The sequence below is a fragment of the Penicillium chrysogenum genome, assembly GCF_028827035.1.
Source record: "Penicillium chrysogenum strain IBT 35668 chromosome Unknown utg000004l_segment0_segment0, whole genome shotgun sequence".
Classification (NCBI taxonomy): Eukaryota; Fungi; Ascomycota; class Eurotiomycetes; order Eurotiales; family Aspergillaceae; genus Penicillium; species Penicillium chrysogenum.
In genome coordinates, this window is record NW_026622752.1 from 2,835,131 (window position 1) to 2,860,686 (window position 25,556).

Genomic DNA, 25,556 nt, shown 5'->3' on the forward strand with positions numbered 1-25,556 from the left:
ATATCCACAAATGTCTCGTAAAGGGTCTGTGGTGGAAGCTTTGAGGAGCCCAGACTCTGAATCCGTTCTCGTCATTGCTAACGAGGCTAAGCTCACCTCATGATCACTGCTCTTAAACGCGCTCTCAACACCCACGACCTCAGCCCTGCGACCTTACTACCGATAGACACCTAAGCTAGATACCTTGAGTCCAGCCCCTCCGGAGTGTAGTCCCAAATCTCGTATCCTCATTTCGTGCCTCCGCGCCGCTGTTTATATGTCACATAAACTTGTAGGTGATGCAGTAGCGAGTGTGATACACGACTAGAGCATTGCGATATAGTCCTTGAAAAAAACTCGGTATATGTCCCTCAAACTGGTGCACGTACAGGCTCAAACCAGAAAACCTTCGTGTATGCTAGATTATGTGAGAGGATAGTCCCGAGTGGGACATATTCTATGCACAGCAATTGAACCTTCCAGTACCTATTGTAGGGCTCTGCAGTTGATAATAGCCTTAAAAACGATCCATCTCAATTAGTTTTCAATGTTGTTTGCTTCTCCGCGAGAGGTTGTCACTACGACACGTCTCACGTTGGAAGTCTCCGCAAACCTTTCAAGCTCTACTCATTGTTTACTCCTACCTACCAGAAACAATTCACCATGGCGCGTATGGTCACATCCCGTTGTCCAGGAGATAACGTTACGGTCACGAAGCCAAAGGACCTCGTTAACCAGAATACCCCCCACCACGCGAGCCCAAGTGCCAGCCCGAGCGCACTCGAACACATCGCGTCTCCAGGACAATCGACCGATGTAGCAACCGAAGACTTCGGGATTGCCTCCGCACTGAAGCTCATTGCCATCTCAGTGACTCAGCAGCGCCGCCTCGCCGCCAAATCCCTCATTCTCCACCCGACCACCCTAACCCTGGTAGCCCTGGGTTTCGCTTACAGTGTCGGTGCCGTTTACCGTGACCCATCTGGCTGGCCCTACATTTTTGTTATCTGTGCCACCGCGGTATTGGCCACTCTAGGCATTGTCATACGCTTGCTTGGGAGATATAACGATGAAGCAGAGAAGGTTGGAACAATGAACTGGCTGTACGGATACGACCCTAGCAAAGATGCCGGCGGTACCACGACTCAGGAAGACCCCGTCTTCAACTCGGATAGTGGAGTCACGTTTGTACTTGTTCATCGATTCGGAGGTCGCATTGTCGGCACACTTGTTATGAGCATCGTGTACAGCGGCATCGAACCCCATCCCAAAATCAACGCGAGGTCTCTCCCAAAGGGCAAAAGCTACGATGCCTTTATACGCGCCTGGACAGTCCAACAAGGCTTCCGTGGCTATGGAGTTGGCGCTGAGCTCCTCAACGAAGCTGTCATGATCTGCTATGAGCATGAGTTGAAAGGCCTCCGGTTCGCAGACTCCCATGCCAACTCACTTCGCGTCTTTCCCTGCATCTTGAATTATGACATGGACCAAGAATCCGCTATGTGGAGCTCGTATCTGCGTAAGCGAGTTGAGGCTAATCGTCAATCCCGTGCTGTCCTGGAGGCTCGAATTGTCGATATGTCCCTGCATGGGAATGATAGCGAAACCACGATGATGGACACACAGATGCGGTTGCTCTGTACCCAGATGAAGCTGGAGGAGTTGATCCGAAGTTACTTCAATGTGCGCCTTGAAAAGGCAGTTCAAGCTCAGACCCGATGGAAGAAAATCTCTTAATTGGTCCCATCTCAACATTGGCTTGCTGTCTCTGGGAATGTTAACTGCCAGGGAAGTCCAGGCGTATCGATTTTAGGGGTCCATGCTCTGCTATTGTTCCCTGTCTACACGCGTGGCTCTTGTATCACTTGATATTCTCACGAGGAAGGGTGAGCTCATCGGTCTCCTGTCCTTCAGATCGAACGAGCTTTCCAAATATGTGACTTCTTAACCAAACTAAAGTACCTTCTCGTGCCTTCAGACATCAACAAAATGCCACCCACAATTTTAGAACAAGACCTTGGTCACTGTATATGTACCCTCGATTTCCAGCCCTGTGACAGTTCATTCATTTTTTAACAATAGTGTTTCTCTTTCTTATACATTAGGGAAGGATATTAGTATTTCTAGGATCTATTGTCTAGCCACGGATCCTTAAGCAGTTGCTTGGCCGTCTTTCTGTCTTCTGGTCGCCATTGAAGCATTCCCATAATGAAGTTTAGAAACATCTCTTTGTTTTTTCCACTCAGACGTTCCTCGGACTTTCCCAATGACATCTCCCCTGGTACCTTTATTTCATTCTTCCAATGTCCTATCAAACATACCCCTGTGTCAGAACGATACCTACAATAGAATGATTTTAGTCATCAGGGGCATACCGTATTTAGTGAAGAATTCATCACTTCGGCCCGCACGCTTGAGCAAATCGGAAGGAGGAGGCCCCAGCATTCCAATTACTTCAGCTAGGTGCATACGGGTGGAATAACCCTTACCATTGGGGTCAAATCCAAGAAACATGTGTTTACCTTCAAACAAATCCCATACCTGGTATTTTTCATAGGCTTAGCGACGTAAGCACAGACATGGTATAAAAGGAGCGAACAGACCATAACGCCAACATTCCAAATGTCAACGGGATAGCTCCACTCAATTTTCAACATGACTTCTGGTGATCTGTAGATGGTGGGCTGGGCATCATGGTTCCTCTTCTCGTCACCCCGTACAGCTGAACCAAAGTCGCTGAGAACTGCCCTACTAGGCTCTTGGGGTAACTCAAATTGGCGGGAGGCGTAGATTGGCATATTATTAACTGTTTTCCGAGCCGAAGGATGCTTTATCTCGGTGTCAGTAAACCTGTCGAGTATTGACATCTCTTCAAGTTCCTGGAGAATGTTGTCGCTCTTGATATCTAAAAGTATTCGTTAGTCGCGTGATTAATAACGATAGAGAATCCGCCCGACAGTAACAAAGACTATTACTCACCAGTATGGACAAGCTGGCATTCGGTGTGAAGATAATCAAGCGCAAGAAAGATCTGCCTAAGTCCACTCTTCAGAAGATCATCCCTAAGCCTATGTGCCGGGCTGCGATACATTAAATGTCGAAAGCTCCCCCACATAGGCTTTTGGACAAGACAGTGATGCTCGCTCTCCTGATACCCGCTTCCTTGATTCCGGATCGTAAATGCATCTAATGCAGTCCTCACATGGACATAGCCTGGGTGCGATCTGTCCCCTTGACTCAGAGCTTGGGAAGTCTGAATCTCCCCTTGGCCGGTTCCTCCCCTGGTGTACACTTTCAATGTGACATATTGGCAATTCCTGGTTATTGTATCAGCATAATTTTGCCAATGGGACTCAGTGGGACTTGGCTTACTCGAGATCACGAGCGAGCCATACTGTGGAAGTGGTTCCGAAGCCCAGCTTGCCAAGTATCTGGTATTTGGATACTAAGACTTCACCAATAGTGACAGGATAGTAGTGTCCTTTCTTGAACTCTCGATAGCGCTCTTCTTCGAGAATTTGTGACGGCTTGATCACTTCGACACCACTTGTTGGAAACCGAAGCACGGGGGAGGGATCTCTTTTTATAGCTGCCCGGGCCCACTTGAGGAGTGAATTCATAGTTATGAACGGTATGAAGAAATAGAGAACCCGAACAATATGCGGGCCGTTGCTCCAGTGTTCTAAAGCCCCAAATATTCAGTTGTCTTTAGGAAGAGGATGATATATCGACAGAGGAAGAAAAGGTCAGGTGACTATCCCACTCTAACCTCTGGCTGTCATGGATATCTTCTCTTGCTGTTCTTTCTGGATGATATAAATCTTGGTTTTGGTCAACTTCCAGCACGACCCAAGTCATAGAGAGTCGAAATCCTGAAACCGATATGGCGAAGGTGATATCATTACTGTGTAGGTGCTATGGTTTCGACAAAGTAAAAGAAACGGACTAGCCGTTCTACCTTCATTTTAGTCGGCCTAGTATTCCCTTCAAAACCTACCTCTTACACAACAAGCCCATTTCTTTCATTAACACAGGTGTTCTTTGGTTGTAATGGAGCTGGCCTTACTTACAGGCTGCCACCAGGCAGGACGTCCCAGTCTCTCAGACACGTAGCTTGAACTCTTTGGTCTTGTTAATGAATCACCGGCTTGTGCCATTAGACAAGTTTCTCAGAATGAACAATGTCACTCGTAGAATTTCTCGAGTCCATAGCGGTACGTTGACAAATGTATATATATCTAGATACGCCGAACGATGACGTTTCGGGATACTAACCCACCGAATCTCCATCTTTCTCAGATATAGGCTGATGCAAACCAACTTTCCAAGCAAAAGAATTGCCCAACGAAAGATATTAACAAGCCAGCCAACCTACCACATCAACATAGGGACAAAGTCAAACCTGAAGTTCAGCCGGATGAAACCGGATTCCGAAACGTAAAATCCATCCACGGAAAACGCCCAGGATCATCTGATTTGGGAGAAAATTCACCCAAATCAAAGAATGGCGAGCATTATCATAATACAAAACATCATTCTCCATACACCTGGTGTGTTAAGCGTCGTATTCGGCGTTCAAGGCGACTTTGTCCTAGCCAATTCCGTCTACACTTTGGCATATCTTCTCCCGGGCTGCCCTCTGGCTAGAGTTCCTAGCCGTTCGGTCCAATACCAGGGCTGAGCCTTGAATGTTTTCCTTGACTTGTATGGGGCTAGTGAATGCTGCAGCAGTTACCTGGGACGTATCCATATACGATCAGGAAGTATATACTAGCAATTTATTTGTGGAAGTCCTGCCCAGAGAGAAGGATATGAGCATTACGATATTGAGAACCAAAACATAACTATTCCACTTCGATGGGGTATGTAAACCTACGCCGGGATTTGTAGATTGTACGGGCCGAGGCCAAGCAGGTGTTTAATATCGCCGGAGATAGCCACCAGGGCCGAAGTGGAGAAAAGCCGTAAGCCCAAGCATCTGGCCAGCCTTGAATGTACAGCAGCCACCAAAAGCTAGGCCTCCCACAGTTCACAAGCGACCGATCAATCTCCGGCAAGAACCCGAGACATCTCCTAACATGACTTTTTGGATCAATTCCGGGGATTCTGGAGAAAACATAATATGACATAACTTCCCTTTTATCCACGTACCGAGATATGCCTTGATGTATAACCCATTGCCGGCTAATCCTGGGGTTTGACATTCGGCGCTGACCGGCAGCACGACCACCCGCCCGAAGCCGATTCGTACAGGAGTCAAATGGTAGAGTGGCTCGAGGTCAGTGGTTATGAAGACCGGGGTTAAACCGGCTAAATCGAAGCAATTCAACCGGTACGGAAAGGATTTCGGATGTGGGGAAGTTGACTTGAGCTCAAATCAGACGGCTTTTGCCTCGGGAATTTCGCGGGACTCTCATCTTCACGATATCAAGATCTGAAGAAGTGCATGTATACAACTTCCAGTAGATCAAATAAGAGTTGGATGTTGAAACTTTTGATGAATCTCCAGATTTTGAAATGCGCGGGGTCCCCGGAATGTCTCCATCCAGTGGAGCTTGTCCGAATCCTTTCACCAGCGGCAGATGCCGATTCAGAAAATCCCTGGATCAGTGTTCTAAACATATGTTTTCAGCCGGGAATTGATATGGCAGGCTAGTACTATACCGTGGTCTTCTCTTCCGGCCATTTTATCCACCCGTTTCAAGGTCTTTGGCTAAGGGCACCGGTTAAATCCTGCGACCTCGCAATCCCGCACGGCCCAATGGTATTGCAGCCACTGGAAGCCTTGCAGAGGCACGCTAGTCGAGCCTTTTCCGTCTCACAGCCGATACGACATGCCCACCCGGCTTGGGGAGAAGGGAGGCCACGCGCCACGAAGCTTGGTCATGATGGGCTGATTGGGCCAATTACCTCATGTTTTCACGTTCGAACTTGATTATGTCCCCTCCCATACCCCCACGGGGCTAAGTTCCCGGGGAAATCTGGACGTTTTCAGCTCATTATCCGTACCCGAGCGAATAAATACTCGCAGATCCCCTGTTGAGACCTAAGGAACGTGCAGGTATTTCTCCGATATTTGCCATACTCTTTTTATTTTCGCTTCTACCGGAAGCTGACCTGTTTTATATCATCCATCCTTGTTGGCTTTTGTCGTGATACACAATGGTGGCTCCTCTTGCGGGAGAGACGGCCGTCTCGGCCAAACGTGCTGAGCTCTCAGGGAAAAACGGGGTCAAGGGGCTGCTCAGTAACAAGAAGACAACATGTATCGGACTTTTCGCGTCACTGGGAGGTCTGGTTTATGGATGTATGTCGATGATGCGATGCCATGTCAATGCCCTCCTGAATATAATCTGATAGCCGTCATACAGACAACCAGGGAATGTTCGCTCAAGTCCTGACAATGCCCGCGTTCCAGGCAGCGGTATGTCTCCAGGTCATTGAACCCAGGGCTTTGCACTGCTAATGGATTTTCCCGCATAGACCCAAGATTACGCGAAAGAAACGGGTATTGAGCAGGGAATGCTCACGTCTATCCTCGAACTGGGTGCTTGGGTGGGGACATTGGCAAACGGATATCTCGCCGATGCGCTCGGTCGTCGTCTGACCGTTTTGGTTGCCGTGGTGGTTTTCTGCGTTGGTGTCATCGTTCAAGCTTGTACGCAGAGCGCAGACTTTGTCTTCGCAGGTCGATTTGTCACTGGTCTGGGTGTTGGTAGTCTGAGTATGGTTGTGCCACTGTACAATGCAGAGTTGGTGAGTGAATGCAATGAGTTCGACAAGAGAAAAGGCTAACGAATAGGGAAGGCACCACCTGAGATTCGTGGCTCTCTTGTCGCTGTACAGCAACTCGCCATCACCTTTGGAATCATGGTCAGCTTCTGGGTACGTCATGTCCGTTCTCGTGAAAGCTCTCGATCCTGACGTTTGCAGATCGGCTATGGAACAAATTATATTGGTGGAACTGGGGCAACCCAATCGGATGCTGCATGGCTGATTCCAGTCTGTATTCAAATCCTGCCGGCTATTATCTTGGCTGTGGGCATGATGATGTTTATGCCACAGTCCCCCCGTCACCTGATGAACACTGGCCGCGAGGAGGAATGCCTACAAACACTTGCCCGCTTGCGCAACGCACCTCCGGATGATTTACTTGTTCGCATCGAGTTCCTTGAAATCAAGAGTCTGTACCTCTTTGAGCGAGAAACGGCAGCCGAGAAGTATCCCGACTGGCAGGACGACTCGTTTTCCAGCCGCTTTAAGATCGGACTACATGATTACATGTCGTTGATCACTGACAAGTCTCTCTTCAAGCGCACGGCAACAGCGGTACATTTCATGTCTGTGGTACTCCATGAATAGCGCTAATGATATCACAGTGCATGATTATGGTGTTCCAACAATGGAATGGTAGGCTACGCGAAATCCTGAGAGTTGAATTGATCACTAACACCATTATCTAGGCATCAATGCAATTAACTACTACGCGTAAGTCCCTACAAATCCAACCTTGAAGAGAAATATATGGAAGATACACCATTCTTCCCCATTGGCGAGTTGTTTGCTGATACTTCCGCAGACCATTCATCTTCAAGGAAATGCACCTAGGCGGCAACACAATCTCACTGCTCGCCACCGGTGTTGTTGGAATCTTCGAGTTCGTCTTCACCATTCCTGCCGTCCTGTGGGTTGACAAGGTTGGGCGAAAGAAGATCTTGATTGCTGGTGCAATTGGAATGGCGTCCTGCCACTTCATTGTCGCGGGTATCATTGGCGCGTACCAGGGAAAGTTCCAAGACCACACAGCTGCCGGCTGGGTGGCTATTGTCTTTGTTTGGATTTTCATCATCAACTTCGCCTACTCATGGGGTATGTACAAATCCCTTGCGTTGTGGTAGAGTGTGCTGACCATCGTTGCACTACAGGGCCTGTTGCTTGGATTGTCACTTCCGAGGTATTCCCGCTCAGCATGCGTGCTAAAGGAGTCAGTATTGGTGGTAGCAGTAACTGGGTAAGTGGCGAGATAGACAGTCGAGTTCGTTGGGAATCTCTAACTGGATACTCTACAGTTGAACAACTTCGCAGTCGCTACTGCTACATCTCCTTTCCTCCAAGCGAGCAATTTTGGCGCATTCATCTTCTTTGGATGCATCACAACGATTGCTGTGTTCTATGTCATCTTCCTTGTACCTGAAACCAAAGGTCGCACTCTTGAGGAGATGGACGAGTTGTTCGGATCGGTCGGGTTGGCAGCTGCTGATAGTGGACGCAAGCACCGAATCGAACGTGAGATTGGGTTGCTCGCCCTTGTCGGTGTGGAGCCTGCCGATGAGAAGCACACCGAGGCTGGTATGGATGAGAGCAAGGTCGAGGTCTCGAAGTACGAGGATGTGTCTAGCCCGAAGAATTAAAGCCAAGTTCCCCTAGACCTGGGGGAATTTTGACAGGTCAAACGATTCAGGGCAAGATCGACAAGAGGCCGGGTCGACATATTAGATACCTGAATCATATATCTTCAGTTCCTGTACGGAGTACTCCGTACGGAGTACCATAATATACATATAACGCTTGAGACTTTTCCCTCCTTACCTGTATGCAAATTTGGAAATGCATAACACCTATCACATGTATCTGGTCGCATATACGTAAAGCAGAAGAACCAACTTTGGAAGTAAAAAAGTGCCCAAATCAAAATTTTTCAGCCCATTACTATGTATAGAAAAAAAATGGGCCAAGGCTGAAGGTCAAACACCAGTCATATTCAAGGGAAGGCACTATTTGTCTTGGATGTCTTGGATGTCTTGGATAGATTGTCCTTTCTCACTTCTCCTAATTTCTTTTCCCTTTTCTTTCTCTTCAGAATACTTTCGTCTCTCAAACCAACTCTCCACAATTCAAAATGTCTACTACTACTTCCTCCACCACCTCGTCCGTGAGCCCTACCAGCACTGCCTGCGGCGGCAGTGTCTGGCAAATCCCCACGACCGACGCAGCCTGTGCGGCCGTTGTCAGTGGGAACATGACTGATGTGATGGATGAGTGCTGCAAGAACGCGAAGGTCACCAAGTACGACAACGACTGCGGCATCTACTGTCTCGCTCAAGGCCAAGATGTCGACAAGCTCCAGTCCTGCCTCACTAGCAAGAGCGGCAACTATCACGATGTCTTCTGCAACGCCGCTCTCAATGCGACCGCCACAGCCACAACCACAGGCTCCAAGTCCACTTCCTCGGGTACTAGCACCGACTCGTCTACTACCTCGACTTCCACAAACGCCGCTATTGCGAACCAACCAATCTCCAAGTCTGGGGTTGGACTGATTGCGCTCCTTTTCGGCTCCGCTTTGATGGCTGTTGTTTCTTAAGATGGTTTCATGTTTTGGGGAGGATCTCGATTGGGACAATATTTCTTCTAGCGGATGAGCGACCGTGTTTTTTTTTATTTCGCATCCTCTGGACATAACATTCTTAGTACAAGCGAGGATTTAATATGCATAATGAATTGCCTTGCAGTGGTCATATACTGTGCAAAGAAAAAAGAAAAAAAGAAAAAAAGAATTTCTTATGACGTCATCAGATTCCACTCAATCAGCTCTTCTGCGATTCTGCCCCCTGGGCCAAACATCACCAGATACTACAACTGAAAATGTCCTTGGTCGCAAAAACAGTTATTGCGACGGGTACCTCATCGGGCTTGGTAAAGTCACAACCCCCTGGAATATCCAGACTCCAGCTAAACATGAACATGAACAGGGATTTGAAGCAATTAAGCAGTTACTCCAACAGACACAGCCGTACAACTTCATTCTGGGCGTTCGTGACACAGAAAAGACGCGCGTCGCGTACAATGACCTGAAATTCGACACTTCAAAGCACAGCGTCTGTGTCTTGCCCTTGGATCTTTTAAATCTCAAGAGCGTGCAGTCCTTTGCCAAGCAAGCACTCGCTAAATTGGGTGAAAGGCCATTGAACTATCTTTTCCTCATTGCGGGCTTTCTTGCCAGCGCCGATGGACCGGGACCTCATGGCTCGCAATGGTGCGAATCATACGTGGTAAATCATCTGGGTATGTGGGCTACTGGAGAGAAGAGTCCTGGAAGCTGGAGCTAATCATTGATGAATCGCAACCCAGCCCAACATTATCTGACACATCAATTTGCTGAGACCCTGTCGGCCTCGCAATCACGTATTGTCGTTGTATCTTCCGGTGCTATCCGTAATGTGAGAGGAGGCGACCCGAGTAGGTTTAGTTCTATCTTTTCAGTCTTGTCGTCAAAAGCGAAGCTGTCCACAATGCTGACTTTACATTAGGCACTCTTGACGTTGACCTAAAAGCAAACTCCGGCGCGAATGCAAGAGTAGTGTACAGTGCATCGAAATTCACCCAGCTTCTGGGTGCGCACTACTGGCGTCGAAGTCTCCCAAATTGCACAGTCGTGGCTGTCTCACCAGGTCTCATCCCCAACACCAAGCTTGCCCAGCATTCGAGCTTAGCATTGACCATGGATATGCCCGATGCCAAGACCGTGCCAGAGGGTAAGGATCTTTGGATTGAGTTTTTGACTTGAAGACAGTATCTAACAATGAATAGGTGCCCAGAATATCCTCCGCGCGGTCACCGTCGATAATCTCCCTGCTGATCCCGAACAGATTTTCTTGACTAGCTGGGGTGAATGGTGGCCCAAGGATGTCTATGCTTCGAGTCTTGATCCTGCGCTGCAAGATAAGTGGTGTCTGGGCAAGGAGGATATTGAAAATTCCGAGCCTGTGTTCAAGGAATAGGGAGCACAGTATGGAGATGTTATCCCAATGAATGGTGTCTCGCCAAGTCCGAGATCCTGTTTGAGGAGAAACTTTATCCATTGATTTGTGAATCAGAGAGAATATACGTATGTACACAAGATACATGAATGGACTTTATCCCTTCTACAACAGTGAGCATTAGAGTGGAAGTTTCCCTACCTATCTACGTGCAAGGCATCAAGCCAAGGCGAGTGATAAACAAGTCACAATCAAAAAAGAGGACACATTGCATAAGCTCCAACATATCAACCATAAGATTATTATATTTGCAAATATAAAAAGTGTCTATGTAACTAGCATGCATGCGTATAGGAATTTTCCAACCGGTCGGAATCAACCATAACCTGGAACTCAGGCAGTGCACCACATCAACAAGCAAGACTCGCAACCTACTCACCGTTCGCGAGCTTGCGCATGGTAGCAAAGTTGGGTGATCCAAGACCAGAAACAGGGTCCCAGCCCTTAGTAGCGTTCCAGCTGGCACCTGGAACCCTCGGACTGCCGTTACCGGGGCCGCCGAAGCGGGCGTTGCCATCGCAGCCAGTGCTGCCGCCATGAACAATGTCGTTCAGGCCGTCACGGCCTGTCGAGTACAGCCAGGGATTGAGGAAGCCCATGGGTGGTTTGTTGGCCTTGAGGCGGGCGTCGTTGAGGAGGGCGATGACACCGGCGAAGGCGGGTGCCGAGCACGAGGTGCCGTCGACGCTGGTTAACGAGCCCTTATCGTATATGGCGTAGTTTTGACCTTGGGCTGAGACATCGGGGAAGGCGCGGCCCTTAGGATTGAAGAGGCCGGACCAGCGGTCGCCCAGGGTGTCGAGGTAGTCACTCACGGCGTCTTCTTGCCATTTCGGGCGATCCCAAAGATCGGAGAAGCCACCGGACGAGAAGTACACGGCCTTCTCGGGCGCGGTGTGGGTTGTCGCGCCGACCGATGTCACCCATGGACAGGCAGCAGGGAACTGGGCCGGGAAGCGGGTCGCGTTCCTGCCGTCATTCGTCTGGCACGCGGCGCCAACGCCGGAGTCGCCAGATGCGAAGATGACGGACACACCACGGCTGCCAAGCTGCGAGAACAAGTTGCATACGGTGCGGGCGTACTTCTCGGGGACGCTCTGAGGGTTGATATTAGAGACTGACAAAATCACGAACAAAGGGGGGGCGGATGTCATACCTGCTCGTTCTCGCCATAAGAGGTGGAAATCACCTGGGGGAGGTCCTGTTGTTCCATCTTGAGCACGTTCTGGAGGAATTCAAGGTATGGCTCGTTGTTGTTATCATTGGGATCAGGCTGGTCGAGATCGGGAACAAGTTCACCACGACCGCCAACGCTAAACTCTGTAACTGGAACAGGAGAGCTAACTCCAACAATGTACTGTAAGTCAAGGTTCGCCTCGCTGCTGCTAGCACTCGAGTGTTGATCGTTAAGACCGCCGTTATACTGGATGACGGAGAAGTTCTGGCCCTTGGCGAAGGGTGCGACATTTTTCTCAAATAGTTCCAAATCGGAGTACCGTGCATACTCCTCTAGGTAGCTGGCGAATCCGACCTTGTTCCCATTGTCGTCGTCGGCCTGGTAGTCACCCACATTGTACATATTCTTGAGACACTGAGGAGTGATGATACTGTTGCAGTCCGGTGAAGTGGACACGGCGTTTGAGCGGAAAGCCTCGTCGGTTTCCTTGACCTGGGTGTGCAATATGGCCCCCTGGACGCGCAGCTGGCCGAAACGGGTGGTTGGCTGGATCATGTTGATGTGTGGCATCAGAGCCTCCGGGACGGAGTACTGGAGTGTGCGAAGACGCTCAATGTGCTTGGCACTGTTGGCATAGAACTGGAAATTGGCTGCCAGCAGCTCATTTGCCGTCTCGACGGTGGTGTAGAATGTCATCCAGTCGGCATCCTGTTCAATTCTATCGATACCCGCACTTTCAAGCCAGTCACGGATCGAGTCTGCGGACTCCGCGCTGGGCTGCAGCATCCGCTTCATTTCCTCGTGGGTGTGGAAGTGGTTCCCGTAGCTGGGGTGATCAGGGGTTGACATGTCCATCACAGCCTCTTCGAATCCGGCAGTATCCCCTTGTGCCAGAGCAATCTGTAGCTTCAGGGGCTGATCAGCACGCGGTCTGCGAGAATATCTCCATCCTATGGTAGGTCAGTGTATCAATTCTGTCGGTTTAGTTTAGAACGCAAAGTTACCCACCTTGAGGAACAGCAGACAAACTCTCAAATACATCAGCGGAAGCCGAAGACGCGAGAAGCGACAATACCGCGAGCGACAATGCTCCACGGTTAAATAGAGATGCAATCATGATAAAAACGAGCGATATGAAGACACCCTATCAAACACTGATCGGTGCCTCTATACAGCGAATATAGCAAAATATAAATAGTGCGACAGAGGACCCTGCAATATAAATGAGGGGTAAAGACCGTGAAATTGGTATTTATTATGGTTGCATTGGTGTGGGGAATGACAGCGCGACAAAGAATGTGTGTTGAAGAAAGTCCAGGATAAACCAAGATAAGACAATATTGACGACGACAGAATGCTTTTAATCGAGTTTCACGTCATTCCCTTGGCATTGCTATCAGTTCCACTCCAGGGCTGTTCCAGTGGACCCTTGTGGACGCCCGTTTGGTGAGACGTTCCTGAATCAACAATCGGTGCGGAGTACGGAGCACGGAATAGCGGCGGCTGGGATTGCATATTCGGGATATGGCTCCATACTCGCATTGTCGCCTTTCTCAACCGGGGAACGGTGAATTGTTAGTGATGTGACCGGTATGGAGATAAACGCTCTATCTCATTGCGAGATTCGGCGCGTCCGTCGGGGGTCCGTCCCTGATCTGCAGGGGTTGACCCACTGTTTGAAGGAAACAATGTGAGGGGCGTCAGGGGGGCTTGTATTGCCGGGTGGCTGGGTGACTTGGCCCTAAAAATGAGATCGGCTCTGGACCTGTTTTACATGAAGTCGACAGTCCATTGATTATCAGAGATCGATGTGAATCAGCTTGAAGTCAGCTAGAAAATGTATTCAATGGTCAATCCCATTCGGCCCCTGCCAAGCCTGGGAAGCTCGGACGGTGATCATGTACTCCGTACTGCTGCACCAGCTGACTTTGAAGCAATTAGGCAATTACATCAAAAATTAAAGACAATCTCGGAAGGACATGCGCTAGGCTTCGGTAGCGCTGAAATTCGCTGAAGCACTGCAAACCGAATGACTATCTGTTTTGTTTGTATCGCTGTGCGTCGGGACTGCGTCGGAGTGCGTCGGGGGCTGGGGCCGATGCAGATTTCCAGTGTGCCAGAGTCATAATTTAAGCAATGCAGGCCGATATGGCTGATCGATCTTCATCACTTAATGCCACACCTCGCCAGTAAAAAGAAAGGCTGGGCAAAAATGCGAGGTGAGGAGATGTACTCCGTTATCCGTACTACGGAGTGCCTGGTACGCTGTGTGACATATATCAGTCAAGAGAGTAGGTAGTTCCCGTTTGCTGCCGTTATCCAAGAGCGATTTCTGTGTGTTTCCGTGTTTGCGTGTTGTCCGGGTTATATTGAAAGATTGAAGGACTTCTTGGTTCTCCGGCGTTGCAACAAATTAATCTCGTGACTCTCCGCGCAAGGCAGACCTTCCTTTCCTTTCCCTAAGATACAAAAAGATACAAAAAGATACAAAAAGATACAAAAAGATACAAAAAGATACAAAAAGGTAATAACAACATAATCTACAATTCATAGTACAAATTAAAAGCCAACGATCTTGTCTTCTCTATCTATAAGGGCGCACGTCAACCTGCTTCCAGGTATACAAAATCCAACCAGGTTATGGTCACGTATGCATACGTATAAACAAGTACATGTCTGTCCTACACAAAGCCGGTCCAAAAATAGTATAGATTCTGTACATTGAAGGTAAAAGCCCAGAGTATCATTTAGAATCCACGACGACCGGAGCTTGAACAGCTGGAACAGAGTCATCAACATCTGGCTGATTCATCTCCAGGTGGTGGGCGTAGACCATTGAGGCGATGGCATCTTCGGTCTCGAGATAGGTTCGGCTGCCTTGGATGAACCAGAATGCGACCGCGATCACCAACATGATACCAAAGACGGCAATGGCAAAGTTCATGTCGCTAGGCGCTGGGTTAGGACCGCCAGGGAACAGGAAGAAAATGGTAGTGATGATACAGTAGACGATGCTGACCCAGTTCAACCATGGACCAATGCGACCGAGTTTGAATGGACCGGGGGGCAATTTCTCACGGCCGGTGATGAGCAAGGCAAGAATTGGCATGGCGTAGGAGACAGTCAAGGCGATAGTGCTGACGCTGAGAATCGCCTCGAGTACAGTGTTGGCGAATAGGTATAGGATACCGACGATACCGATGACGATGGCCTGACCCCAGAGAGCGCGGGCAGGAACTTGCCACACAGGGTCGACGTGGCTGAAGTACTTGCTGAAAGGCACGCCGCCATCACGGGCAAAACCCCAGGTCAAACGTGAGGCAGTGGTGAGGATACTGATTCCTTGCCCTACACCATTGAAAATGAACAGTGCAATCAGCACGGCGGCCCCTTTCAGTCCAACGGTCTCCATCATAAGCTCCATGAACGGGAGGTTGGCGTTGACGACACGCTCCACATCCTGGATGCAGAACAGACAGACCACCATGAAAATGAATCCAGTCACGGCACCAAACAAAACGGCCATCCAGATAACTCGAGGAGCATTCTTCCGAGGCGCAGGGATTTCCTCCACCATATGAATGACCGAATCGAACGCGGTCAATCCGTACGCTGCCTGTACCAACCCGGTGAACCACACCACGCCGTCGCCCCAGCCAGTCTCATTCTTCCAGGCTCCAAAAGCGAACGAAGCGGGCTGGAACGACAATCCACTCTTGGTTCCGACCGAGATAAGTAGCACAAGAGAGAGGACAACAAACAGGCCGAAGAACCACACCCCAACAAAGTTGTTAATCCAGGGTAGGATCTTCTCCTTACGGCAGCTGACAACGTTGATGGCGGTCAACACTAAGACCACCCCAATGTATACAACAAAATTGAGCCAACCCTTGTTGACTCCATCCCATTCGGGATCAAACATAGTCTTCATGCCCAGCAGGAATTCAGTCATGAAGGCAACCTGCGACGCGGTCAAGGTCCACCATCCAAATGTATTGATCCATGCACACATGTATGAGACGAATCGACCCAGTGGTGTATTCCACAGTCGATATACCCAGTAGGCCTGACCGAGGGCGGTGGGCATGCTGCTAGTCAACTCGCCCAGGGAGAGGGCAACACAGAGGTTACATGCTGTGACCAGCACCAGGCCCCAGAGGATAGTGATAGCACCACCATTGGTCAGACCACTGCTGAGATCCTGGGCGAAGGTCGAGTAGGTTCCTTGGGACATGTCAACACACATTCAGATGCCATCGGGGTGGCAAAAAGCGCAAACATACCAAGTACACAAAAGGCCAGCGCCAGCATGCTCCACATGTCGAATTTTCGCGTCAGGGCCTGGGAATGACCCAGCGCAGCGAGATCCTGCGCATCTTGCACATTCTGATCCGTCAGCGGTGGCTTAAGGGGTTGCGAATTGAACTCCAGATCCATCCCGTGGTAATTCAGCCGGAGGCAATATAGATCAATTCAGTGGGCAGATAGAAGGGAAATGCGCCCATTTTCTGATCGAAGATCAATGAGAAGCGTTAGGGGGAAGAAAAGATGATTTCTATATAGCTTAGATCTGGCGTCTGGCGTATTCGGTCCGCGTTGACACCCCTCACGGATTAACGCTGTTGACCAGGCCAAGATAAAGCTGGAGATCAAGAGTAACCAATGATGCGGCGGACCTGATAGTAAGGTTTTGATTGAATCGGAACAATTGGTCATGGACTGGGGAGATGTTGATAATAGAAATCTGATTTTTCTTTTCTTGGTTTTTGCGGGGAACCGACTTCGGGAGGACTTCCCTCCAGTGGGCCGCCGTCCATAATATCCACAAAATGCACTCCACAGATAAGAACTGGGGTATAATTGGCATTGAATTAATGTTGAAGTAATTAGATATCATACGAAGGTACATATGTATCTTGCAGCTTGTTCACAAATGTCACAAGTTGCGTACCTCCGTGCGAGGTCCGACCGTTGTAACTCAACACCTTCTCTTCTTGACGGATATCTCTCGAAACTCAATGAAAATGCCAGTTTCAACAGGTAGCAGCATAACCTCCCAGTTTTCCAATATAAAAATCAATAGCATTGTATGTCAACATCAAAGTACAACCGTCAGTGGCGACAGCTGACCCAAAAGGGCAAGTCCATGCGTGGCAGATAAGAATCAACGATTGGCGGATTAGAGCGCGGCTCCAGTAGAGTTTGCGGCGTCAAGTCCGAGATCAGACATGCTTTTCTGTGTAAATGGGTATCATAATGGTAACGGGAGAGCTTCATATCTGTATTCCATGTGGGATATTAAACAGTATCTATGTGGAGTCGATACCATATTCGCGCGATAGCCATGACTTATCCAGCAGAAGCCATTGTGATATCAATATGGATTCGAGGCCACAGCTTGAAACAACTGCAGATGATCAGCAGCCGGCATCGGGTGGGTGTGTTCCCGCTGAAAGGGGAATTCCGGCACGACGGATTGAGAATTCATGTTGCACCGCTGAAGCAGTAGCTTTGAGTTTCGTCCAGGGAACGGCGCCACTTATCCAATTACTGCTTCGTAATGAGAACGAAGAACGCTCACTTGGATAGGTGGGTAGACGAGTCTCTTCAGTTGGGCATCGCCGTAAGGTCTCCGCCATCTATCTGACCGCAAAGCTAAAACATGCCCAGCTCAACTCCACAAAGGGAAGGACAAGGAGATAAAAACACCGAGCCACGGCGACCTAGGCCAATGAAGAGGAGACCGAGGTATGCGCCGTTGGGAAACAGCTCCATGAGCCCCAGAATGGTTCGATTTGAATGTCGCTATGGCGTATCCATGACAGACAGGGCAGTGTGCATAGTCGTCTGCTGGAAGCCGTGCGAGGGGTTGCAGTGATATTCAGGCACGGCACAGCAGCCTAATCCGAACGGGGCATATTGGAACTGGACATGCCTGATTGGGCCGCAGAGTTGGATAGGTAGCTTTCGGAATCATTATGGTCTCCGCGTGCCTGTTGTACCTAGGTAATTAGTGCAGCCAGCTCTTTGACCAGCCAAAAAAGCACCGTTCGTCTTCTCCTTCCACAGCTCCTGCTCGGCACCGTAGGCAGGCAATACCCGATGCTAGATTCCACTTATTTTATCCCCTCCCCCAGGTCAAGTGCTGGGGGCCAAGTATGTTCCTTGAGGCGATGCCGACACTGCTCAACTTGGTTCCTAGACTGATCATGTCCGTGGAATATGAGCCTGACAGTTGAAGAATGTGTCTAGTATCCGGAGCGCAGCCTGAGTCAGGTCAAGACCATGTCGAAGGCGATACGGATGAAGGTCGGGGCAAAGTCATCATACAAAAACTCATTGAGCATCGAGTTGGAGAGAATTCCCTTTGCTAACCGAGAGCGGCATTGAAGTCAGTCCAACACACACATCACAGACAGAGAAACCACACTTACCTTACGGGCATATATAATATGTATACCTCGGGGATGGGACCAGCAAGCGCAACTATTTCCGTATTAGGAAGGATCAGGCCATACCCGCACACAATCACGAAAAGGAGAACGTTTGAGCAAAATGAATTATCCGAGTCTTGGCAATTATATTGATGCTCTAGGATACTATCCATGAGGTATTCCCGTCCATGAAGGGGAATCACAAGTCACAAAACACTTTTGTGGTCGCCAGGACCCGAAAATCAAAGCATGTCTGAGATGAGAGAGGGCCACATCCGAGCCCAAATAACACTTGATCCAAACGCCCCCGCCAGTCCACAAGGAAACAAACGAAAAACAAAGCAAAAAAGAACGAAACGCCGACCGTGACCACGTTGTCCGGCTACTCTAAGAATACAACTCTCGTCGCGGTCATGAGAACAAAAAAGATACTTGAGGTGGCAGCATCACGGTGGCATGATCGGCATGCACCTGATCATAGTCGGGGGTTTTTGGATTGTCGCCACATTCCACCGGGTAGCAAGTTTTGCTTGAGTAGTGTGAGCTCCTTGTGCAGGGCCTGGTTTTCCTGCTGAATGCCATCGATGTAGGCAAGGGCATTGGTAAGAATCTCGGACTTTTTAAGAGACCCCGCGCCAACCTTGGCATGTTTTTGAACACCGGAGGGCGAGATGGCCTGCTCGAGGGAAACAAATTTGGCATTCATATTGGTGCGGTAGCGCTTCTCGATGATGTTATGGGCGGCACGCTTGGCAGCATTCCGCATTTGAGGGTCTTGGCCGCCCGTTGAGGAGTGGTATGAGTCTCGGGAAAAGCTGCGGGTCTTGCGGGATGTGGTGGGTTTGGAAGGTTGAGGCGTAGCGATCTCTTCTTCCTTCACTTCTGGACTCGATGACCATCTTGTTGAAGATGAGCGAGTCTTGCTCTGTGTTTGAGGTTGAGAAGAGGTGTAGTTTGAAGGTTGCTTTGTCGGCTGGGCCTCGAACGCGTTCGAGTCGATGGATTGTGGGGCAGCGGCGGATGGCCATGTTTGATCGTCACTTTCAAATTCCTTTAAGAAGATTAGCTTCGTGTCAAGATATTGATAGGCAGAGAATCGTACCGATGATAGTGAAGCTGCATCCTCGGGCATGGTGAACCCACCAATCCCAGAGCCAGCAAATGGGTCATTGAAGAGATCTTTGGACTCAAGGTTCGTGAGACTGTCGGCGAAGTCGAATGATACGGGCTCCATATCGGCGGGGTTGACGGAGAACAGGTCAATGGCATTGTCATAGCTCCAGTTGGCTGCGAGAGGGTCGGGTCTGTCGAAGAAGTCGGCGGGTCGAGACTGAGGACTCAGGTGTTGGCTGAGGTAGGTCCCCTGGTCTATGGAGAGGTTGGGGATCTCATTGGATCGGTTGCAAGCCATGATACACATATTGGATCATACGTTGGCCTCGAAGGCAGTATTGGAATATATAGTAGTTGGGAGAAGTACTATAATGAAAGGGTGGCGAAGGATCGAGGATTTATAAATAAATCAGAACTGAAGATATCATGGAACAGGATATGGGTTTCGGTCGCGGGGCATTTATATAAACCCAGAGTGTGCTCCGAAAAAAAAACAGGGGTACGAAGGTGATCCGGAACAGACGATTACACCTGTGTACGAAGCCGATATTGACCTGTGATGTCAGGTCTTGACCAGACCTTGTCAAAAATGGCCTAGCCCTCCACTCGCTTGCACTATTCGATGCGATCAAGCCGAGTTCACCCCTAAGATCTTTAACGGCCGGCTCCGACGAGTATATTTCCGACCTGACGTGTGAAACCGTTGAAGTTAAAAAGTGGATGTCGCGGGTAAGTGGGCTGGGCCTTAAGACTCCGGCCGAGTGTCGGAGCCGATGTTTTATATAATTTATGTAATTTATACGGACTTGGTAACTTTCGTTTCGATGGTTTTTTTTGGCTATCCCTTTGTAATATTTTCTCTCTCTCTGATCCCATAACAGATCATAGAATTCCAAGGCCGAGCCCTGTCTACATGTGTCTCTATGTACTAAGTGTCTACGGAGTATGTACCAGGTAGTAGATGCACGGGTGGAGCCAATGCCGAGTGGTATGCTTCACCATTTATGTATGTAGCTAACCTGTTTCACCAATTATCTTTCGCTTTAGCCTGGTACTTCTAACTAGCGGCAATTGACAGGTACTTTCGTAATCACATGGGAATGATTATTTTGTCACATCCAACCCTTGCAGTCTTTGTTCGTTCATTTTGTGGTTCGCTGTCCACTAGGACTGAACGAGGTTCCTCCATACTAGTGACGAACTAGATGACCACGAAGTAAAATGGCCACAAGTACTTTATAGTTTTACTAGGGTATACTCAGCCCTATGTTAATTGGTTACTGTCTTCGTGAAAGCGGCAAAAAACAACATTAACAATCTAGGGAAGCCCTCCAAACCCGGGATAGAAACATACACGTTAATTGTATCGACTAGAATTATGTACGCAGGGAGTCTGCATCTATTCGGCTTTGCATCGTTGCATTCTTTACCCTACCCGGTCAAAGTCATACTGGGTATGTTTCTTGATAGAGTATTCTGCTGATTGCTTGCATCGCCACGTACACTTTGACGATCTCCTGTCGCCCACCCTGTCAAGCAATCCCTTTTCTGAAAGATGAATCTCTTCATATATGCAACTAAAATATACGTCATCAGCCGCTGCAGAAAGTTGTATAAGAGCTAATAGAACGTCAAGGTATCATATTTATTTCACTGATATAATGGCAATAATGATGAACGTTGTCACGCCAAAACTGGACAAAACCACCAAATTGAGGACACCACTGGAATAATTTGCATAGAAGGAATGCAATTTCCAGGCTCAAAACTTCCATAATTTTCCCCTGGAAAGGTCACGTATACTCTTGGTAATGCTGTCAGTTTTCTGCCTACTGCTTGTGGTAAAGTCCACGAGGTGTAAGTATCAGTCTAGTACTTTTGTCAGTCTCACTAGAAACCAGCAAACTTGTTTTTCTATTCATTTCATGGTTTTTCCACTCAAAAAGCACATATAAAACAAAAATGTCGGATTCAAATGTATCGAGCAACCTTGGAAGATTACCATTGGATTGGACAATAAAGAAAGTGTAAGAATTAGACGTGGAGTATTCCAAGGCTCCGTAATATGCCGCCTCGACTGGCCTCCGTGCTGTCCAGTAGGAAAACAGCTAAATCCCGCTTATTCAAATTTCTTCCCAAAAAGACTCCACTTGCACTTTGGATCGGTGGGGTGACTCGGATGTTCACCTTCCTTTGCCCTTCGCCCTACTCTCGAACCCGATGTCCACCGAGTCTATACGAGAACCTTGCTCCTGTGACAAAGATTTCACACGAATTGTAGACGGAATCCATGTTCCAGTTTGGCCTCCGGTCAACAGTTCCACATTTATGGCATGAGGGTTCGTCTCCTGGTAATCCCCGATGCTGGGGGGCGATCCGATCGTACTTTATGTTCTTCCAAGATTCGAAGATGAGGTCTTTCAGATACGGTTCTTGACGATTGCAAACAACATTGAATGATGTGCATCGTTAGATTTTGTGAATAACAACCAGCACCTCACCCCCTTGACACCTCAGATCTATCACACAACCTTAAAAAATTGCACTCCAGGCCTGTACCGAGTCATCGACCGAGGCTTAACTCAGTACCCTGCAGGTGACCCGTTACCCCTGTGTGACGGCTCATTCCAAGATGAGGAAGAGGGTCAGTCCACCCGGCACGCCTTAACCCAGTGGAGCAATAACGGGCGCTAGACCTGTCATCTGCACGAAATACACGGGTTGACTCGATTCAAGTCCCAACTATCGTTCCTAGATCTTGATTCCAGGCCGCTGGATCTTCATCAGTAGCTCGGGTGGCTACTGACCAAAATAGCGCTGCCCGGATCGGACCATAGAGGATAAAATCTTTGCCGTCTTTGTATTGTGATGCGACACTTCACACTCAGGCAACAGAAGGCAAGTTTCCCGTCTTGGGTGGTTTATATATGTCACCAGATCTTCTAAACTATGACATCTGGAGCCTGGGCATGGACAATCAACAACAGTAACAATGCTTGATTCTCACTTGTTTCCCGACTGCCAAGTACACCCAGTTGGTTTACGCGAGTGTGATGAAACTTGCTCTTGACCTAGGCCACTCAAGCTCGATAGTCCGTTATTACGATAACCATAAGTGTTGTATAATACGTATTCAATTCTTGCCATAGTTCGTTTGTCAGAAGAAAATATAGCCCTTGCCGCTTCGTGCAAATTGTTAGCAAGTTAAAGTGCATCCTACTAATGGAAGTTGCTTCCGCTGAACGATGCACAACTTGCGCTCGGATGTAACTCCCAAATCAGATATACCCGTGGACATCATACGGTTGAGCGAGTCCCACTTACGTCTAAATACGTGATCCGCTCTTAAATTTGCAATTCACAATACGTGTCATACGAAGCATAATGTGTTCTCGTTTCCACTCTATATTTCGTAAATTATCAACCGCATTAAGCGATGTCTAGCTCGACGGTCCGAGGTTAATCAGCATTCCAGATGCGCTCCCCATTCTCCCTAAAGTACGCCATAATGGGGTCGACATCCTTAGTTGATCGGAACTTGCCTGCCTACTTCATGCCAATGGGGTTTGTCTGGGCCGCGTAACCAGTGTCACATTTGATTATTTCCATGTACTGATAAAATTGTTCGAGCTTGATTGTGGAGCGTGTCAAAGGCACACTGGACCTCGGCAACAGTGAGGTTTTGCGGACACCCAGCCGTTCATATTGTTGTTCTGGTGTCACAACTGCATTAACCTTTTGGCCAACTACAGGGATTTGATCGAATATACGCGCATTGAGCCGCAAATCGATGCATACGCTCACCTTGCCACAAGACAATTTGTGTTCTTCGAAATGATCGTAACCCTTGTTCCCAATATATATCAGAGCCTAGACACCTCTATTGTACCATCATATACATCACAGCATGCAGACTGGGGTCATCCCTGGGGCAAATTTGCAGTCGGTGCAGACACTATTTTTGTAGCTGTGTCTAGGTGTAAAATTTCGCATATGTAGATTATAAAGATGTGCCTCTCCCCATAATGGTCAATTTGAACAAAAGGGGTGCATTGTAACCCGATATTTGACAGGAAATTTCCTGGTTGCAGAGTGTAAGTGAAGCAAAACTAAAAACGAAGGGATAGATCTATCCGTCACGTGGTCAGGCATGTCCTTCCATAATCTCCAGGGCTGGGCAGATTGACTTGCGCAAAATATATCTGATCCATTCTAGGTATATCCCACTAATATCTCGGATATTATACTATATTCCTCAGGCTTTTTCTGGCTAAAGCTACGTAATAGATGTGCATTGTTTAGCTCTTGATGAGAAAGTGGCCACGTGACTTGCGTTCATATGTTTAACATAGCCGCCGTAGTAGCCACACTGCCTTCCGGATGAACCTTGGAAGGCTTCAGTGTGTTGTGGTTTATATCCATTGTGGAAGTCAGACTCGATCTCGGACCGCGACACCTTATTGCCGAGTACTGCTACCTGGGAAGGTGAAAATATATGATGTCATACAATCGGACTATTGATTAGAGTTTGGATTAAAGAAAAGGCTCGTGGGGTCCAACCGGATAGAGGTGTCATCGGTTCCAAATAAGCATTTGAAGAAAACCTTGGAAGAAACTTCGAGAAGGGCAGTGGCTATTTCGGCCAAACTCCGTACTCATTTCACCCTAATTTGGATCAACAAGTTTCTCTTGCAAACAGGGACCTTCGGGCCAACACTCTTACAACTTTGGAGTCAGGGTCGCATTCAGACAGCAACAAGCAATAGCCGGACTCAAAAATAGGGTCGGTCTAGATTGCGAACCTGGCGCCCCTCCGTATGTACATAGAATAGGGGTCGAGAAAGGTAATGTCTCAGACTGATTCTCCACTCAATCCTGAAGATCGACAGGGGCTAAGTGAACTCAGGTTCCTTCCGGAAAGAAACTGCACAAGTATGTACCCGGATTTTAACCGAAGACGCGGAACCTGTTAGGGATTTGGGTGACATTCAATGTCTTAGGAGGGTAGACGCGGTCGATCAATATTATGATATTGTCAATCCCGAACTCTGATTCTAGCAAGTTGATCTATCGACAATTCAATTTCTCAACAAAATACGTATCTCCAAGTCTCTCATGTCGTGGACTTTTCTCTAGGTTGACAGATATGAAGGATCCTGTACGGAGTAGATACGGGACTAGACCGCTATGGCTGTCGAAATGCGGAGTAATCATTTTGTCCTGAGGGGTTGCAAGACATGTTTCAATATCGCGAAATGAGCGTCCAATAAAACTGGCTGAGTTTTCTGGAGTGGCCACTCTTTTTTAAAAATAGTATCCTACCCAATTTTATGACAACAAGTCGAGGTATGTTATAGGTCTTGGTTCAAATTTACATCAATAGATATAGCTCATGAATATATAAGAGCCGGAGTCTTCTCGGTAAGTCTACCACCAGTCTATTCTATAAGTCCAATTCACACTCAAAATGAAGTTCTCCCTCGCCACCATCAGTGCCTTCGTCGGCGCTATTAGCGCTGCCAACCTTCCCAACGCTTTCACTCTTGTCGCTGAAGGCGGTAATACCGTCCTGACCGATGGCCAGAACGCCTACATTGGTGCCAACACCACCACTCATGAGATCCTGATCCGTAAGCATCCAGCCCTTCATGTCCTCAATTCAACTTTCTAACCAATATGCTATTTCTAGTCCGTGGCGGCAGCCCCAACGGCCTCGTCTCATTCACTGCCAAGAACGCTGTTCCTACCGCTTTCCAGAACCTTTACATTGTCGAAGACTCTGTCTCGCCCCTCGGTATGACCCTCCCTCACTCCGGCGCTGTCCCCGAGGGCGGCAACCTCACTGGCTTTGGTGTCAACGAGGAGGGTCTGTTCACCCATGGCGGCAAGGCTTGGTTCGCCATTGACGGCTACGGCGACAACAAGGTCAAGGAGATCTTCTGGTACGCTGCTCACAACGCTGAGTACCGCAGTGAGAAGCTCTATGTTAAGGAGTTGAAGAACTACTCCGCCTAAATGTCTACTCGGTTTTGA

The 25,556-nt window shown here is 48.5% G+C and overlaps 9 protein-coding genes across 9 annotated transcripts; 5 read left to right on the forward strand and 4 right to left on the reverse strand.

Annotated features, from left to right (window-relative positions):
• Positions 1–642: 642 nt before the first annotated feature.
• On the forward strand, positions 643–1,716 carry N7489_007025 (uncharacterized protein; the record flags this gene model as incomplete). The annotated part of the gene is made up of 1 exon (XM_056712775.1): positions 643–1,716. The coding sequence occupies one exon, from the start codon at positions 643–645 to the stop codon at positions 1,714–1,716; it is 1,074 nt and encodes a 357-aa protein (XP_056566490.1).
• Positions 1,717–2,102: 386 nt separating this feature from the next.
• On the reverse strand, positions 2,103–3,599 carry N7489_007026 (uncharacterized protein; the record flags this gene model as incomplete). Its single annotated transcript, XM_056712776.1, has 5 exons — positions 2,103–2,257; positions 2,355–2,463; positions 2,583–2,884; positions 2,959–3,260; positions 3,352–3,599. 5 exons carry the CDS (start codon positions 3,597–3,599, stop codon positions 2,103–2,105), a joined length of 1,116 nt encoding a protein of 371 aa, XP_056566491.1.
• Positions 3,600–6,141: 2,542 nt separating this feature from the next.
• On the forward strand, positions 6,142–8,390 carry N7489_007027 (uncharacterized protein; the record flags this gene model as incomplete). The annotated part of the gene is made up of 10 exons (XM_056712777.1): positions 6,142–6,286; positions 6,351–6,403; positions 6,463–6,735; positions 6,787–6,864; positions 6,913–7,308; positions 7,359–7,389; positions 7,443–7,467; positions 7,559–7,848; positions 7,905–7,990; positions 8,049–8,390. The coding sequence occupies 10 exons, from the start codon at positions 6,142–6,144 to the stop codon at positions 8,388–8,390; spliced, it is 1,719 nt and encodes a 572-aa protein (XP_056566492.1).
• A 488-nt stretch (positions 8,391–8,878) lies between these two features.
• N7489_007028 (uncharacterized protein) lies at positions 8,879–9,343 on the forward strand (the record flags this gene model as incomplete). Its single annotated transcript, XM_056712778.1, has 1 exon — positions 8,879–9,343. One exon carries the CDS (start codon positions 8,879–8,881, stop codon positions 9,341–9,343), a length of 465 nt encoding a protein of 154 aa, XP_056566493.1.
• A 281-nt stretch (positions 9,344–9,624) lies between these two features.
• N7489_007029 (uncharacterized protein) lies at positions 9,625–10,760 on the forward strand (the record flags this gene model as incomplete). The annotated part of the gene is made up of 5 exons (XM_056712779.1): positions 9,625–9,675; positions 9,732–10,044; positions 10,111–10,218; positions 10,290–10,514; positions 10,570–10,760. 5 exons carry the CDS (start codon positions 9,625–9,627, stop codon positions 10,758–10,760), a joined length of 888 nt encoding a protein of 295 aa, XP_056566494.1.
• Positions 10,761–11,170: 410 nt separating this feature from the next.
• N7489_007030 (S53 family peptidase) lies at positions 11,171–13,093 on the reverse strand (the record flags this gene model as incomplete). The annotated part of the gene is made up of 3 exons (XM_056712780.1): positions 11,171–11,896; positions 11,956–12,926; positions 12,985–13,093. 3 exons carry the CDS (start codon positions 13,091–13,093, stop codon positions 11,171–11,173), a joined length of 1,806 nt encoding a protein of 601 aa, XP_056566495.1.
• A 1,626-nt stretch (positions 13,094–14,719) lies between these two features.
• Positions 14,720–16,459, reverse strand: N7489_007031 (putative amino acid permease family protein; the record flags this gene model as incomplete). The annotated part of the gene is made up of 2 exons (XM_056712781.1): positions 16,260–16,459; positions 14,720–16,200 (listed from the first exon to the last, which is right to left on the reverse strand). Exons 1-2 carry the CDS (start codon positions 16,411–16,413, stop codon positions 14,720–14,722), a joined length of 1,635 nt encoding a protein of 544 aa, XP_056566496.1. The 5' UTR covers positions 16,414–16,459.
• Positions 16,460–18,885: 2,426 nt separating this feature from the next.
• On the reverse strand, positions 18,886–19,830 carry N7489_007032 (uncharacterized protein; the record flags this gene model as incomplete). Its single annotated transcript, XM_056712782.1, has 2 exons — positions 18,886–19,461; positions 19,513–19,830. 2 exons carry the CDS (start codon positions 19,828–19,830, stop codon positions 18,886–18,888), a joined length of 894 nt encoding a protein of 297 aa, XP_056566497.1.
• Positions 19,831–24,990: 5,160 nt separating this feature from the next.
• Positions 24,991–25,538, forward strand: N7489_007033 (uncharacterized protein; the record flags this gene model as incomplete). Its single annotated transcript, XM_056712783.1, has 2 exons — positions 24,991–25,153; positions 25,213–25,538. The coding sequence occupies 2 exons, from the start codon at positions 24,991–24,993 to the stop codon at positions 25,536–25,538; spliced, it is 489 nt and encodes a 162-aa protein (XP_056566498.1).
• Between the last annotated feature and the right edge of the window lie 18 nt (positions 25,539–25,556).